At 40.1% G+C, this 14,756-nt stretch overlaps 1 protein-coding gene across 1 annotated transcript in view; it reads right to left on the bottom strand.

Annotated features, from left to right (window-relative positions):
* The window catches only part of zfhx3b (zinc finger homeobox 3b), a 448,357-nt gene that overhangs the window by 60,315 nt on the left and 373,286 nt on the right, over window positions 1–14,756 (bottom strand). Inside the window, exon 5 of the mRNA XM_078544537.1 lies at window positions 6,788–6,895. Within this exon, the coding sequence (XP_078400663.1) occupies window positions 6,788–6,895 (108 nt within the window). The remainder of the gene's footprint in view (window positions 1–6,787; window positions 6,896–14,756) is intronic.

Genomic DNA, 14,756 nt, shown 5'->3' with positions numbered 1-14,756 from the left:
AGACCTTTCATTGGTGCATAGCACTGATGTTAAAAACTCAAACAATCTAACCCTGATGACATTTTCCTTTATGATTCTCAGCTTCTCATAAGATTTTAGGTATCATCAATTAGGTTAATTTTTGCTGCAGCAATCGGCTTCTATCTTTATTTATGGCTCTGTGGAAAAACTACCTTTGAGTGATTTAATTGAATGTGAAGGCTATGGTATATTAGACAGCTTTAATACTCATTAGTTCTGATTTTGCAGTCTAGGTAGGTCATCAAACAGGCACCAATGAATAAGATTCAAAAATCATACCTACATTGCATCTTCTTGCATATGCCTCAGCCTTACTACTAACTTGTCAATTTATATTTATTTTGAAAGATGACAGTGGGGATGTTTTCAAGAGGTGGGTTGGAGTCTCGGTAGCTGCAACACAAGGGGGTCCTGATTTTTGACAAAGGGGCCCAATTTCAGATTCCAGCCTCAGCTGGTGTTCGCACGAAAGACTTCATCCTGGGGACGGTTGCCGGTCTTAGCCATGTCATCATGGAGCAGAAGGAAAAAACTGACTGGTGAAAAGAGCATGTGGTAGTCCCTTTATTCACTGCACATGCATGCCTCCTGGCTGGTTGACTAAGGGGCACAATTGATGATGGTTCATGGCACCTTTGGAGGTATACACAGATTTGGTAGTTCTATTAACATAATTCAAAACATGGAGGGGGAGAGGGAAGGGGAGAGGGAATGGGAGTTTAGAAATGTTACTGTGCAATTTACAAAGCCTGCTGCTATGTTTTAGTGTTCTACAGTGGACTTCTGCATTGGAAACATTAAAATATTTGCCAGGATAATGACATGGATTTAATTATGCCGGTGGCAAGTAAGACATTGGCCTGACTTGTACATTCTTAGTGCCACCACAGCTGACTACAAAATTAAAAATTCAATATAGACTCTAGGTCCTTTGAAAATAAATTATTGATATTGTATAGATCTGATGATTGAAGAGTTTAAAATAAAACCCAGTTAAAGCCAGGAAGGTGCCTCATTCAAATTCTATTTTATTATAATTATTTAAATAAATAATGCAATATATATTCCATTTTGAAAGTCAGTTCTTTGAGTGTCCACAAATATATATATCATACGCCTGAGTGTCTCACACTAAAGATCAAAATAAATACAAATATTCTTAAGTTTATATAAGATATTAGACTAATGGTTCTAACATGTTTCTTTTTAAAGCTTGCCTGACAGTGAGTACAAGATCATTTACTCTTTCCTTTCTCAGGTGATTTAAATAAAATTATTTGGTTAAAGCTCTGGAGAGATTAAAATAAACTTGTTTTAATGCGTTATTGTTCACCTTTACATTCTCCTTGCCCTTTCAGCTGTTTGTCCGGCCAGCTCATTGTATCACAGATGTATTCTGCACATCCAGCACTCAAGAGGAGGAAAAAATACTGCTGTTCAAGTAAAGATGCGCATGACCTATTTTTTCAATTTCAGTAATTAGGGAGGCATGGGGCCTGAAGGAATTATTCATGAATGCAGGAGCCCTGCTGTATACATTTATGTTAAACATGTCAAAGCCTATTGAAATCATGCCTGCCAGCACTATACACCATAAACACACTTCCATGACAACTTTTCTTTGCTTGCAGTCCATTAATACCATCTTTAATAGCTATTGCTCCCTTCCTCTCTCTCCAACTCAAATCAGAAACGGTCCATTTCACTAATCGCACAACGTTAGGTGAGCAACTCCAACCTTTAGGCCATAGTTTCATAAATATTTTATTTTTAGTACAGGAAGGTGTGGAGTAGGATAGGGCATTACAATGATTAGACACTTTTGGAATCAGTTTATTCTAAGGAACCCTCTTATTACCCAGACAATTAATTGATTTGACAATGTTACTTCCTACTTGTTTATTGTTGGTATTATCCTTTTTCATATCATTCACTCACTTATTTTCAGTCTTCCATTAAACTGCTACTGCCTTCCTTACAACTTCAGCCATAAGGAGAGCTGCTTATTTTTAATACATTATGGTATAGGGCCTCTTTGTAATTTTGCTCCTCCAGCATTACACCTCCTTATTCACGAGGTGAGAGGGTGTAAAAGCAACCTGCTTTCAAAGAGGAATGACAGTGTTGCTGGTCATTGCCTCTCTATTTTATCTCTTATATTACTATGCGCCAAGCTAGTATCCAGAACTCACTGGGCAGAGGAATTTTTGTCATCCTTAATGAGTCTTTGCCAGGAATTGGTGAGGAATTGGTGAATTGTAATATTCCATGGGCTAAGTTCAACTGGTCAGGAAAGGTATTATCTTTATTTTGACATCTTCTAACATGCAACACCAGTCAAAAGTTACTCAATCGATGGTATTCATATTTTCTACACTGATTGTATAATGGACTATATTTATCCACCTACATTTTTTAAACATTGGCTTACAGATAAGCGTGAACAAGACCTAGATTTGAATCATTGAGACCCTCTGTAAAGAAGGCTATGTTGGCCTTCTCTCTGCATTTTTCTATGCAGTTAACATGGAAAAATCCAGAATAGCAGCAAGATTCAATAAATAGTTCCATCAACTGGGAATACTTATGTGCTTGCCTCAACAAATTTTCATGTATTATATATAAAATTATTATTCCTTAAATTAATTTTAAGAAGTAGGCTGCTTCCACATTTGGTATTAGAAACTTCCAGAGCAGAGATTAAGTATTAAATCCATGAGCTGTTTCAACTTTAAAAAATATATAAGCACTTGTTAATTATTGAGTCACCTAGCTCATTGGAATGCAAAAGTAAAACAAAAATGTAATTCCAATTTACAAGTAGCTTTAGAGAAAATAGACTGTCCCTATGTCCTCATGTCAGTGCATGAAACTCTAAATGTTGTAGCAGTGCTAAAGGTGAGCTGTTTGGTGCTTTATAGGCCAATGACTTGTTATACAGAATTAAAGCTGTAAACCCATATCTCGTGTTAAGTTTCAACATATTTTTAGGTTTTGTATTCATATGAAGCTACAAAGAAAGACATTTATTTGACTTGCTGCTCATTTTCAGCTTATTCAGGGCTTATATGGTTTTATGTAACGCATGTGCAAGAGGTATTGTAAGTTAGTTTGCAGTGCCTTAAATGCTTGTACAATTGTCCCAATCTCCATAGTTGAACAAACCTTAAGTCATTGATGTAGAGATATGGAACACATCCCAATGGCTCTCAAATATATGATATAAACATGGACCATTCTGGTTCCATTCTACCCATTTTGTTTTAGTCACAAGGCAGGAGTATGATGGAATACTCTCCACTAGCCTGGATGAGTGCAGCTCCAGCAACACTCAAGAAGCTTGACACCATCCAGGACAAAGCAGCCTGCTTGACTGGCACCCCGTCCACAAACATTCATTCCCTCTGCCACCAATGCACAGTAGCAGCAGTGTGTGCCATCTACAAGATGCACTGCAGGAACTCACCAAGACTCCTTAGACAGCACCTTCCAAACTCATGACCACTACCATCTAGAAGCACAAGGGCAGCAGACACATGGGGACACCACCGTTTGAAGTTCCCCTCCAAGTCACTCACCATCCTGGTTTGGGGATATATCGCTGCTCCTTCACTGTCACTGGGTCAAAATCCTGGAACTCTCTCCCTAACAGCACTGTGGGTGTACCAACGCCACATGGGCTGCAGCAGTTCAAGAACGTAGCTCACCACTACCTTCTCAAGAGCAGTTAGGGATGGGCAATAAATACTGGCCTAGCCACATCCCAAGAATGAATTAAAAAACTGCTTCCTTTCAAAGGAAGTAAAGCCTTATTCTAGCATAGGGAGGATTTAATACACTTCCATTTCATAGTAAATGTTGCTTTTTGCAAAATTCCTTGAAGAAAGTCTGGGTCCATCCTAATTCTACAGAGGTTTGTCTCTTAAGGATCAAAATCATGATTTTACGACGGGTAAGTATGCTACAGGTGACCTTTGACAGCAAAGTCTGAACCTGTAACAGCCTGGACATTTACCACCAATATACAAGAAATGGAAATGATACTGGTATTGAAAAAGTAATGAAAAATTATAATTACATCGCTTTTCCAGTAACAGAAAAAGAAGAATTATGCATCACTGGTCACAGAATGTGAAATACTAGAGAAGGTTTTGTTACAGCTCCTGATAGGCACTCTTCATCCTCTCATGTGCACTAACAGCTGTGAAACACTATTATAGTGGATGCTTGTGGACCGAATGATCTTGGTGGACATTGTATGCACTCCTAAATGTATAAATACCCTAGCTAGTGTAAAAGTAAAATAAGGTGGTGAATTACAGACTGTAACACAACCTCAGAATGCAGTTCATGTTTTCATTGGAATCTTTGTTTTATTACAGCCTTGTATGGTGGTCTAACCTATCCATTAATGAACATGCTATGGGGTCATATACCTGATGCACAAAATGATTTACATGCACAGTAAATTCTTTCTCCCACCCCATTAAATTGTAAGGTTATTACATATTGGCCACTTTATATGAATTGTTAATGATAGACTTGTAGATAAAATGCCTTATATTACAGATTGTGGTATACCAAGTAGCCACACATTGAAAAGCTACTGTAAATATTATCTCACAGAATTGCAGATATACAGTTTTATTCATGAAGAGAGATGAAGAAATCATGTGAAATGTAAAGCACGAGTAAATTCAGCACTCAAAGGGTTAAAAAATTTAAATATGCAACATCATGAATATTATATACAAATTTTTGTAAGACGACTATTTGGAGCAAATTGAGTTGAATGAAAAAGCCAAAGTGTAAGCCTTTTGTGACTCATTTTATAGAAAATAACATACAGGTGAAAAGACCATCTATGGATTGGTGTTGTTTAGTTTTATAATTCTCACTAATCTTTAAATGCCCACAAAACTTCATAAATCATTTCATTAAAGTAATGCATCGTTTTAATAAGGTTTTATTCATTTTTATGGTCTGATAAAGCAATTTTCATCTAAAAGAATTACTGTGCAATCACAAAGCATTTTGTGTGAAAAACTAGTTATTATGGAAATTGCGTTATCAGAGAATAATTTTTCGTATAGCAAATTGAGGCCAGACACAAGTGGAAATTTAATAGAAGCGTGGTGCTGAAGTAAGCAACCATATTACAGAGAATGCCAGGCTAATATTTTAGACCAATTTCAGAAGAATTATTTTTAAGTTGATTGGCAATATTAATGGAAACTGCCTTTACATGAAATCCCAAACTCCTTCCATTATGTTCCTTCAATTTGAAGCCATTCTTTTTAAAAACATTTTTTTTTACTGAGACCACTACAGATTGCATTGACTATGCAATTACAACATTTAAAAAGGGCAATAGTTTCTCTGCACCCTTTTCAAATGTGTTGAATATTTAAATGTTTCATGAATAACTGATCGTTTTAATTAATGTGGTTGTTTTCCATACTTTTTGATGTCACTGTGCCTATCTGTCATCATTATGCTATGATTGGTCCAGTAGCCCTTTCAGGTGATATGATGATGTCGCACTGAGTCCCTAAGGATGATTATTTCCAACCTTCAAAATAGAAGCAATTATAAAAGATACATGGATTTGCATTTAGGACTGGAAACTTTTGAGCTTAAATGAGTTACAGTGTCCAGTTTTACTTGTGGGGAAAGGTAAAGAGAGGAGTTTCTTTGAGCACTTAAATGTTTTTGCTCCTAGTATTTTATTAAGAACAATGCGCTGAAATAACCATCCCTATCCGCAGCATAACTCTAATGGAAGTTGCAGTATGCATTCTGGGGCTTAACACATCTGGGCTTATGGGATAAACCTACAGGTCATGATTCCATCTATTTCATACAAAGAACTAAAAGATAACTTAAGTGTAAAATGTCACCTTGTCGTCTAGCAGCCTAACAGGTACCTTCCACATGATAAATAATAGTCTGATACAAATACAAGACTGGGCACATTGGGCAGCCTCAATCCAAACAGTGTTGGATCCAAGTCCTCTGAAGCTTGCAAGTACAGACCTATTTTATTTCAGCCATGTCCACTTATTCCTCTGTTCGTTTCAACTTAACATGCCTATTTTCAGGGTCCTAGTAGATCAAATTTGAACAGACACAATTCAATCCAAATAGCTTCACATTGCTTATGTATCCTTATGATCTCAGCTTTCTTTTGAACCTCCTCTGCCATGTTCTGGGGACATTCTGGGGTTATGGGTTCAAATCTCACATGACAGCTCGTGGAATTTAAATTTAATGAATAAAATCTGGAATTAAAAGCTAGTCTCGGTAATGGTGACGATGAAACTACTGTTGATTGCCATAAAAAACCCATCTGGTTCACTAATGTCCTTTAGGGAAGGAAATCTGCCGTCCTCAACTGGCTCTAGACCCACAGCAACGTGGTTGACTCTTAATTGCCCTATGAAATGGCAAGGCAAGCCACTCATTTCAAGGGCAATTAGGGATAGGCAACAAATGCTGGCCTTGCCAGTGATGCCCTTATCCCATGAAAGAATACATTTTTAAAAAATGTAAGGAGTTGCTACATAGAAAGGAAACAAAATAAATAACAAAACATTCTTACAATGGCTGTCACATTAATTTTTAGATGTTCACACTTCTATAGTTGTCAGAGTGTACTGACATCATTTGGAGACACTGACCCACTTCCTGTTAAAGGTTCTCAACAATCCCTGGATAAAATATGGAAACATTCAGGTTGAATGACAAGCAGCATATATTGCTCTACCTGTTTCTTTGCTGGGTTCCTTCTCACCCCCACTGTCTTTGTCTTTGGTAGAATCTTCTGCTTCCTGGATGGACTCATTAGGACCCTCCACATCTTCGTTGATTTCATCTGGAGGAAGAGAAAAATATTTTTAAGAAGTGCACTTCCAAGCGAGCAATCTGAAGACAACAGCAAACTAGACGATGGCCAGAATGGAGATGTAACACATAGGCTAGGGTTCCATTCTGAAATGCTGAGGCAGTACTTGGGATGGCCCTACAGACTACCTAACCTGCTTGTGTCTGAACCAGTCAACTTGCATTAAAATATACACATTTTCACTGACATTTTATAACTATTGCAGTGAAGTAGTTGCACTTAAGTATACTGTAGAAAGCTGCAGAACACTTTGGGGTAACAGATGGTTTGAAATATGCTCAAATTAAGCTAATACCACAAGACTTTGAAATAGGAGGCACACCATACCAGGATACAATTGTTTGGTTGGTCTACTCATTTCTACATCTGACCTATAGGTGTCACCCTAAGCAAACAGACGTTCAAAGTCAACCTGTTTCCCCAGAACACCACCACCCTGCCCCCAACCCCCAACCTGAGCACATGGTAATAATATACCTCACCATGGTGTCTGGATACCAGGCTTGATAAAAAAAAAACAAAGTGCTTTAAAAAGAGAATCTTATAATCCTTTCTGCATGCACCGTTTTGGGCCACATCAATTAATCAAATTAAAATCTCAGTTTAAGTGTAGGATTCCAATAGGCAGTCCCTGTGGCGACTTGAACATTTACCTCTTGATGGGATCCATCATATAAAAGATATTTTACCACCTCTTATCCTGCTGTGCTACATTGATTTTTAATAAGACTTTCCTTACTGATGTAACATTTTACCTTCAGCCAGTTTTTTTTAAAAGCCGTTTTTAAAACCAAATTTTTCTTCTCAACAAGGATCAAAGGAACCAAAAATAAATCAAGTTTGGAGAGAAAGCTAAGGTACCCCACATACCGATATCATCAAAAGCTAATACTGTATGAAGTAACTCAGGAAGGTCAAAGGTCAGTTTGCCATCTATATTTCATCTTTAGCTCAGGCCTGTAAAATATCTATGCATCAACCCCAAATGAGATATTATTCCTGAGGCCTGAGTCCCCTTCAGTCAGTCTGATTACATTACACTGTGACCACTATAGCTAAGCTCGCCTTCCAAAGAGAAACAAAACATTAATTGCTTATTAAAAAGGCTTTTCTCTACTTGTGGATTTTAACTGCTTCATAATTGTGCCTTCAGAAGTAAGGGTGATCTCCTGCCACTTTTTAAAAAAAAACTATTTTAAAAAAAAAAGCTTTGTGGTTATCGGAGTGAGACTCCTTGCGCCTTTTTATTGTAATAAAATGAGAAACGACATGCGCGACTGGCAGGAGTGCGCTCACAGACAATGAGTGCTGGCTTCCATGCTGTGATTCTTTCATGCATAGTCCGGATTTTTTTTTTGATCTTGTGCACCTCTCCTTCTCCACACATCTTCCGACTGCTGCAACACATCTACATTTTTTTTGCAAACACTGTGCTTTCTGTTTGAATGTATTCTGCGGCCCTAGCAACTTTCTCTTTAATAATACAATAACTCAAAACTGCAGGATTGGGGCCTACTAAATAAGACTATAAAAGTCAAGCATGAAAGGGAAAGTTACTTTTTTTTTAATAAAAAACAAATACAGACTTTTAAGGTATCAGAAAGAAGGAATGTACCCCACAGGTCTGGGACTCTTTTTTTTTCCTTTTTTTTTGCTGGGTGCATCTTTCTCAACAGTTCCTGGTATGTGTTTCAGTTCAAAATAAGAATCCCAGACATGCCTCTCCTTACATCATTACTAAGTCTGACCTTAGACTGACCCCTGGAGCTGTTAGACTAATCTAAATGTGAATGAGCACTTTGTGCCAATGCTGTGAAGGGGCCGAATCCAGCAAACAGCAAAACTTTACACATCAACTTAATCACAAACAGCAGTGACTGGGGGCCCCAGAACAATGACAATCCTCCACTTCCCAAAGAATGAACAGTTTCTTCAATGCTTTAATGTAAGTCCTTATTAAGGACAATATGCAAAGTCAGGTCAGGTCAGGTCAGGTTAGCTGATTGAGATTTTTGCTCATTAAGTTCTCCAGCTGTTCGGTGAGAAAAGAAAGTAGGTATTCTTGAGGTTTCTTGGTATTAGTTCCGAAGAACTTAGCAGCTGCAACAGCCCCAGCCTAGATGATTTAACCTGTATAAACATGATCAGATTGTTTCATCAGAGGAGCCATACAGTGACTGTAGATGACCCAACATTGTTTCAATTAAAACATTTTTATATCTCTGCTGATATTTCACACTACAGCTTTTGATTGCCTCTTCCATCAGTTTTATGTAGGTGCTATTGGGTCTGCAAAGCAAGACTAGCTAGAGACTAGAATACAGCAAGCAATGCATTAGACACAGGGGGTTCAAACCAGTGGCCTGAAAAGCACATCACATAGGGTGCAGGAGGGGGGCACTTTATGAAGCAATATATTACTGGTGTTAGGGGTTGGAGAGTTGTGGCATGGATTCATGAGTGCTTTAGACAAGACATTCTCTAATGAGTATGAGGAAGTTGCATGAATCCACAACTGCCTTTCTGAGAAGCTCACTGGGTTAAAAGAGTTAGATCGTTACACATAAAACGTGAGCAAATTTAAAACTCTAGTTGATCTGAAAATACGATATGTTAAAAAAAAGTGTGAATTTGGGCCCTGAGTTGAAAACTGTCATTACGACATGGCCTGTCCCCCTATACTTAAAAATGGCAGTACAGGGCAGGCTGCTCCACCAGGCACGTGCAATCTCATTTGCGACTGCCTTTGGTAAAATGGAGTTAAACCTCCTGCCATTTTGCAAATATTGCTTTTGTAATGCAGTAGTAATGCACTCTCAGATTGCTTGACTGTCCATTGAAATAAAAGCAGTGGTGCTGTACTTCAACGAAGCAGTGTGCCATGGGGTGGCAGGACACAGGGTTCATGTTCCACCAATTCCTGAAGTTCCTAATTTCAGCTGTACAACAAGAGGCATGTGTTGAGCAAAATGAGATCTTTCTGCACAGGGAAGGAAGGGAAGCTGGACTAACAGTCACCACAACCTGCTCTCACATCAGGTCTTTACATCTGCACTGGGAAATGCCTGGCAACAGATCAGCTGCCCATCATCTCAGCTGGAGTGCAGAACAGCAAGAAAATGTAAATAGCACAAAAAGACGAAATCAAAACATTAAACAATAACTAATGACACCTCAATTTATCAATAACAATAGGGCCTGGATTTTCATTCTTGAGGCTGACAGTGGGAGTCTGGAAAATTCCCAACTCAGCCAGCCCCCATCGGGAGGAAGTTCCTGCAACAAGGTGATTTTCATTTTGGAGGGCAGTTGTGGCTAGAGCCCCGGCCAGCCGACCCAGGGAAAAGGACGAAGGCAGCCATAGGACCTGCCAAGTGCGATCGGCTGCGCGCTGCCATTTTACGTGGGCAGGCCAATTAATGCCCACCCAGCGTGTCATGCACCCAGAAGTGCTCAGCACTACCTGTGTGGGCGGCGGAGGAGGGTAAGTCAGGGCCTGCGCATGAGTGCGAAAGAGCGCAGAAATCTCCCTGAGGTAGCTCGGTGCCTCGGGGAGATTAAGTTCAGTGCAAAAAATGGTAAAAAATAAAAAAATAAAATTATTCAGACATATCCCCTCATGTGACAGTGTCACGTGTTTATGAATTTTAATTAAAAAAATTAATTAATTAATAAACCCTTCATGAAAACTCATCCCGCCCGTGGATGAGGTTTCGTGAGAAATGTGAAGGCCGCCTGGGCTCTTCGCCTGCCCGCCAACCTTAAGGTTGGATGGGCAGCTTTCTCAATAGGGTTAACTGTATAATTAATGGCTGTAACAGGCCTTTGACAGTTCAGCGGGCGCGCAGCCAACTCCGGTGCGTGCCCGCTGAGCGGAAGATCAGAATGACGCGCGTCCCGACGTCACCGCGCGTCATTTTACACGTTGGCATGCGGGGCCTCCCCCTGCACGCCGAGCAGAAGATTCTGGCCAATGGAAACTTATGATTGAATATTTTTTAAAAGCTTTTTTTTTTACACATCCTATTGTCACTATAGGGTTCATTGATTCTATATAGTATATAGTGGGTCAATGGGCATGAAAGTGCTATAGCTTCGCAAAGGGGGCATGAGGGACCATAGGGGTTGTTGGGGGCAGAGTTTGGCATGGGGAGGCATGGGGAGGTCCTCTTGAATTTATCTTTTAAAAGGTCTGCTCACGACCTCTCTGAGATGCCGTGAACCACAACTCATTGAAAACCTGGCTCCATGAAAATTGCAGGGGACTAGGACATGCCTATCCACACAGTGCAGTGGGCCAGGTCCTGAGTTCAGGGTGTGGGATTCGACCTGAACCAGCCTGCATCCTTAAAAAGGCACTCCCAAAAATTGGAAACCCCAGGAATGGGGTCAGGAATCCAGGTGAAAATCCAGCCCTATAAGTATGAATTATTAAAGGTCTATAAATTAGTGTTAAAATTCAAAAAGGCAACCATGATCAAATGCCTCTGGTCTTAGTTATCTTACACTAGGTTCAAACTCAAAACAGCAGGAGTTAGTCTTCTTGGTGAGTTTCACGTCTCATGGCTTTAGCATGATTGGTGGCCTCCAGAATTACACTGCCACTTTTCCACTGAGGGAATCCCAAAGCAGCCTTGCATTAATGCTAAACCCACGGTGTAATTGCAGCTTTAGTCTCACAATAAGTAGCATGCCTTAAAAACAATAGAAAAGATGGTCAGCTTTCAGATAGCTAGTTGAAAAGTCTCCTGCTGCAGCAGGCAAGACATTGACATTTCACCTCGGCAACGTGGGTTCAAAACCAGCTCAGATGAATGGGATGAAAGTCTTCGCTGGCTGCAAAAATACGATATGAAATGGGTTTGGACAGCCTCAATTCAGTTCCGAGTACATATGGGCCCAAGAACAAAACTGTCCCTAATACGGTATGGATTGGCGAACTCACTCAGAGAGGTCGTAAATGGTGTGGGATGTGGAAAAAATGTAGCTCTAGTGTAGCACAATGTCCTCTTCTATGGTTGGGGATGAGGTATGGTATTGAAGCATAGTAGCAGGAGGTTTAATCTCCATCTGACTCTGTTATACCTGACCTAGGAATGTTTGATGCTGCCAATATGTGCCCAAAATGGGAACAAAATCATTCCACAGCCCCAAAATTCCTTAGCACAAAATCATTTTGAAAATGTTTTTTATTAAATCACAAACTGAATTGTTGAAAGGAATCCAAAACATAACAAAAAATCTATTTAAATGTGTTAGCCTGATTTTAACTCTGTGCAGCTAGGCGGATTTTAAATGAGTTAAAATCTCGCCCACTGTCTGATTTGTTTTTGTACCTTTGGTCACCCTTGCGTATCAAAAATTGAAATGAGAGCGGCAGTAAGATTTTAACGGTTTTTATGAACAGCAAGTCATCTGACTGGGGACAGGGCAGGGGGCGAGGGTGAGAGGAGGAAATGTAAAAGAGGGAGAAGCAGAAAAATGAAGTGACTGGAAATTGTTGATTATTTCTTTGAAGTATTTGGTCAAAGTGGAGCATCTTAACACAGATGAGAATGCTCAAAGGTTGACAGTTCTCTTCTTTTAAACCAACATTTCTAAGTGACCTAATTTTATCACTGTGTTGACTAATCCTCCTACCATTAATTCACAGAGTACCTGCTTTATTCGCAGTGCCTTACTGTTTTTCTTAGTCAGAACATTTTCAGCTGACTTATTCAGACACGTTGGAAAGTCTCAGAGAACAAAAACAAGACATTTCAGTGTAAGCATACCAAATGGAATTTTGTCAAAACACTCAGACCAAATAATCTGATGAGAGGCAACCTTCATGAGCATAGCATAAACTGGCATTTTTAAAAAAAATATTAAGGTATTTAATTAATTTGGGATGCTGTTGACTAAGGTTGAATTCATGTTGCACTGGTTGCGAACTTTGGCACGTATCTTAGTGAATAATAAGGTCTGCCAGCGAATTCCATAAAGGAATGAGCTAGTTGACTACAATTCAGAAATTGTGAGATCAAGCTAAATGAGTCATTTTCCAGCAGGTCCCTGTGAATGGGAAATAAAAACAGAAAATGCACAGCAAGTAGATGAACCAGTCTTTTCTGCTGCAGATGCTCCTGCATTTCCAGATGTTGCTATTTCAGATTTCCGGCATTTTTGGTTTATATCTCTCCACTCACAAATCCAGCCAATCTGAAGGGTCTTTCATCAGGACTGAAACCCGCACAAAACTAAAAAGGAAAATGGTATCAGTTGGAGTTCAAGTTTCCTCTTTTTAAACAGGATTTTTTCATCCGTGTGGAATGCAAGCTGGAATAGACAATAAACAAAACTCATCCAAATGAACTGAAGACTTCAAACCAGGGTTGAAAAGGAAAATATAAAACGGCCTCAATAGATGAGAGTATATTTTAAACACATGAATGTAACCGGCAGACATGGGGTGGTTTCCAGCACGGAGGGAAAGAAATTGGAAAGGTGAGCACACTCAGCCCCCAACCAGCTCCTCTCACAGGCCTCCGTCTGGCCAGTTGCCAAGGGCTAGGAGAATATCGCTTGGCCGCCCTTCACCATAGGATTCTGAGTATGTGATGCACGAGATGAGGTAATAAAGGTGGCAATAAAAGAGGAGGCTGCTTAATAATAAAAAAAGATGCAAGAGTACGACAGCCCTTTTCCTTGCATTGCAAGAGACTTTCAAGGAAGACAATGGGCGTGGAGGCTGCATTTTATGTTGTGCAATGAATACTGAGATTACTTTGGAGGAAATTTTGTGAAGGTTTATATTAATATTATATTGAGACGCACCCCACAAAAGGCAGGTATCAAAATTCACCTGTCATTTTAATTCTCCACCTTGCTCCCACTCTGACCTTTCCGTTCTCGATTTCCTGCAGTGTTCCAATGAAGCTCAACCTAAGCTTGAGGAACAGAACATCCTCTTTCGATTAGGCACTTTATAGCCTTCTGGGCTCAATAACGGGCAGCATTTTCCCCCCATCGGGGGGGTTGTGCGGGAGCGGGTGTGAACGGGCGGGTTCCCAAACGGCGCCCCCAGCAGTTAGGGGGGCGCCATTTTACGTGGGCGGGCCTTAATTGGGCCACCCAGCGTGATGTCCTCCTGGAAGCGCCATGCGCTCCCTGTGCGGGCGGGGGGGCTGCGGATTCCTTGAGCTGGGAGTGCACTCTTTAGCACATGCGCGTTACTTTTAAAAACCTAATTAAAGACGGAAGAACCTTTGAGGATATGTCCCCTCATGTGAAACTGTCACATGAGATGGGACATGTCCGTTACTTTAATTAAAACATTTTCGTGAAATTTTAAATCTTACATGAAACCTCATCCCACCCATGGATGAGGTTTCATGCATTGTCCGAAGGCCGACTGGCCTCCTTGCCTGCCCGCCAACCTTAAGGTTGGACGGGCAGGCCCATTAAGTTCATTAATTAGTTTTTTAATGGCCATAATAGTTTTTTAATGGCCATAATAGTTGACAGTTCGGCAGGCGTGCAGCCTAGTCCGAACTTAAAATCTAAATGACGCGGGGTGACATCGGGACGCACGCCTGATGTCACCCTGCGTCATCTTATGTGTCGGCGAGTGGGCCCCGCCCCCGCTCACCGACCGGAAAATGCTGCCCAATGAGATCAACAATATCAGATCGTAACCTCTGCCCCCACTTTGTTTCCTTTTTTTTTACAGTTTTGGTTACTCTTGTTTTTCCTCCCTTTTTCTCCCCCTTTCTTTGTTTTTAAACCAGCAGTTGCTCATGATTATGCCATTCACCATCTCCTCCATGATACGCCTATTGTTTCTTTAATT

Source organism: Cetorhinus maximus, chromosome 6, assembly GCF_964194155.1.
Source record: "Cetorhinus maximus chromosome 6, sCetMax3.hap1.1, whole genome shotgun sequence".
Taxonomy (NCBI): domain Eukaryota; kingdom Metazoa; phylum Chordata; class Chondrichthyes; order Lamniformes; family Cetorhinidae; genus Cetorhinus; species Cetorhinus maximus.
Note: the sequence above shows the minus strand (reverse complement) of the source record. Positions and strands in the feature narration are given on the sequence as shown.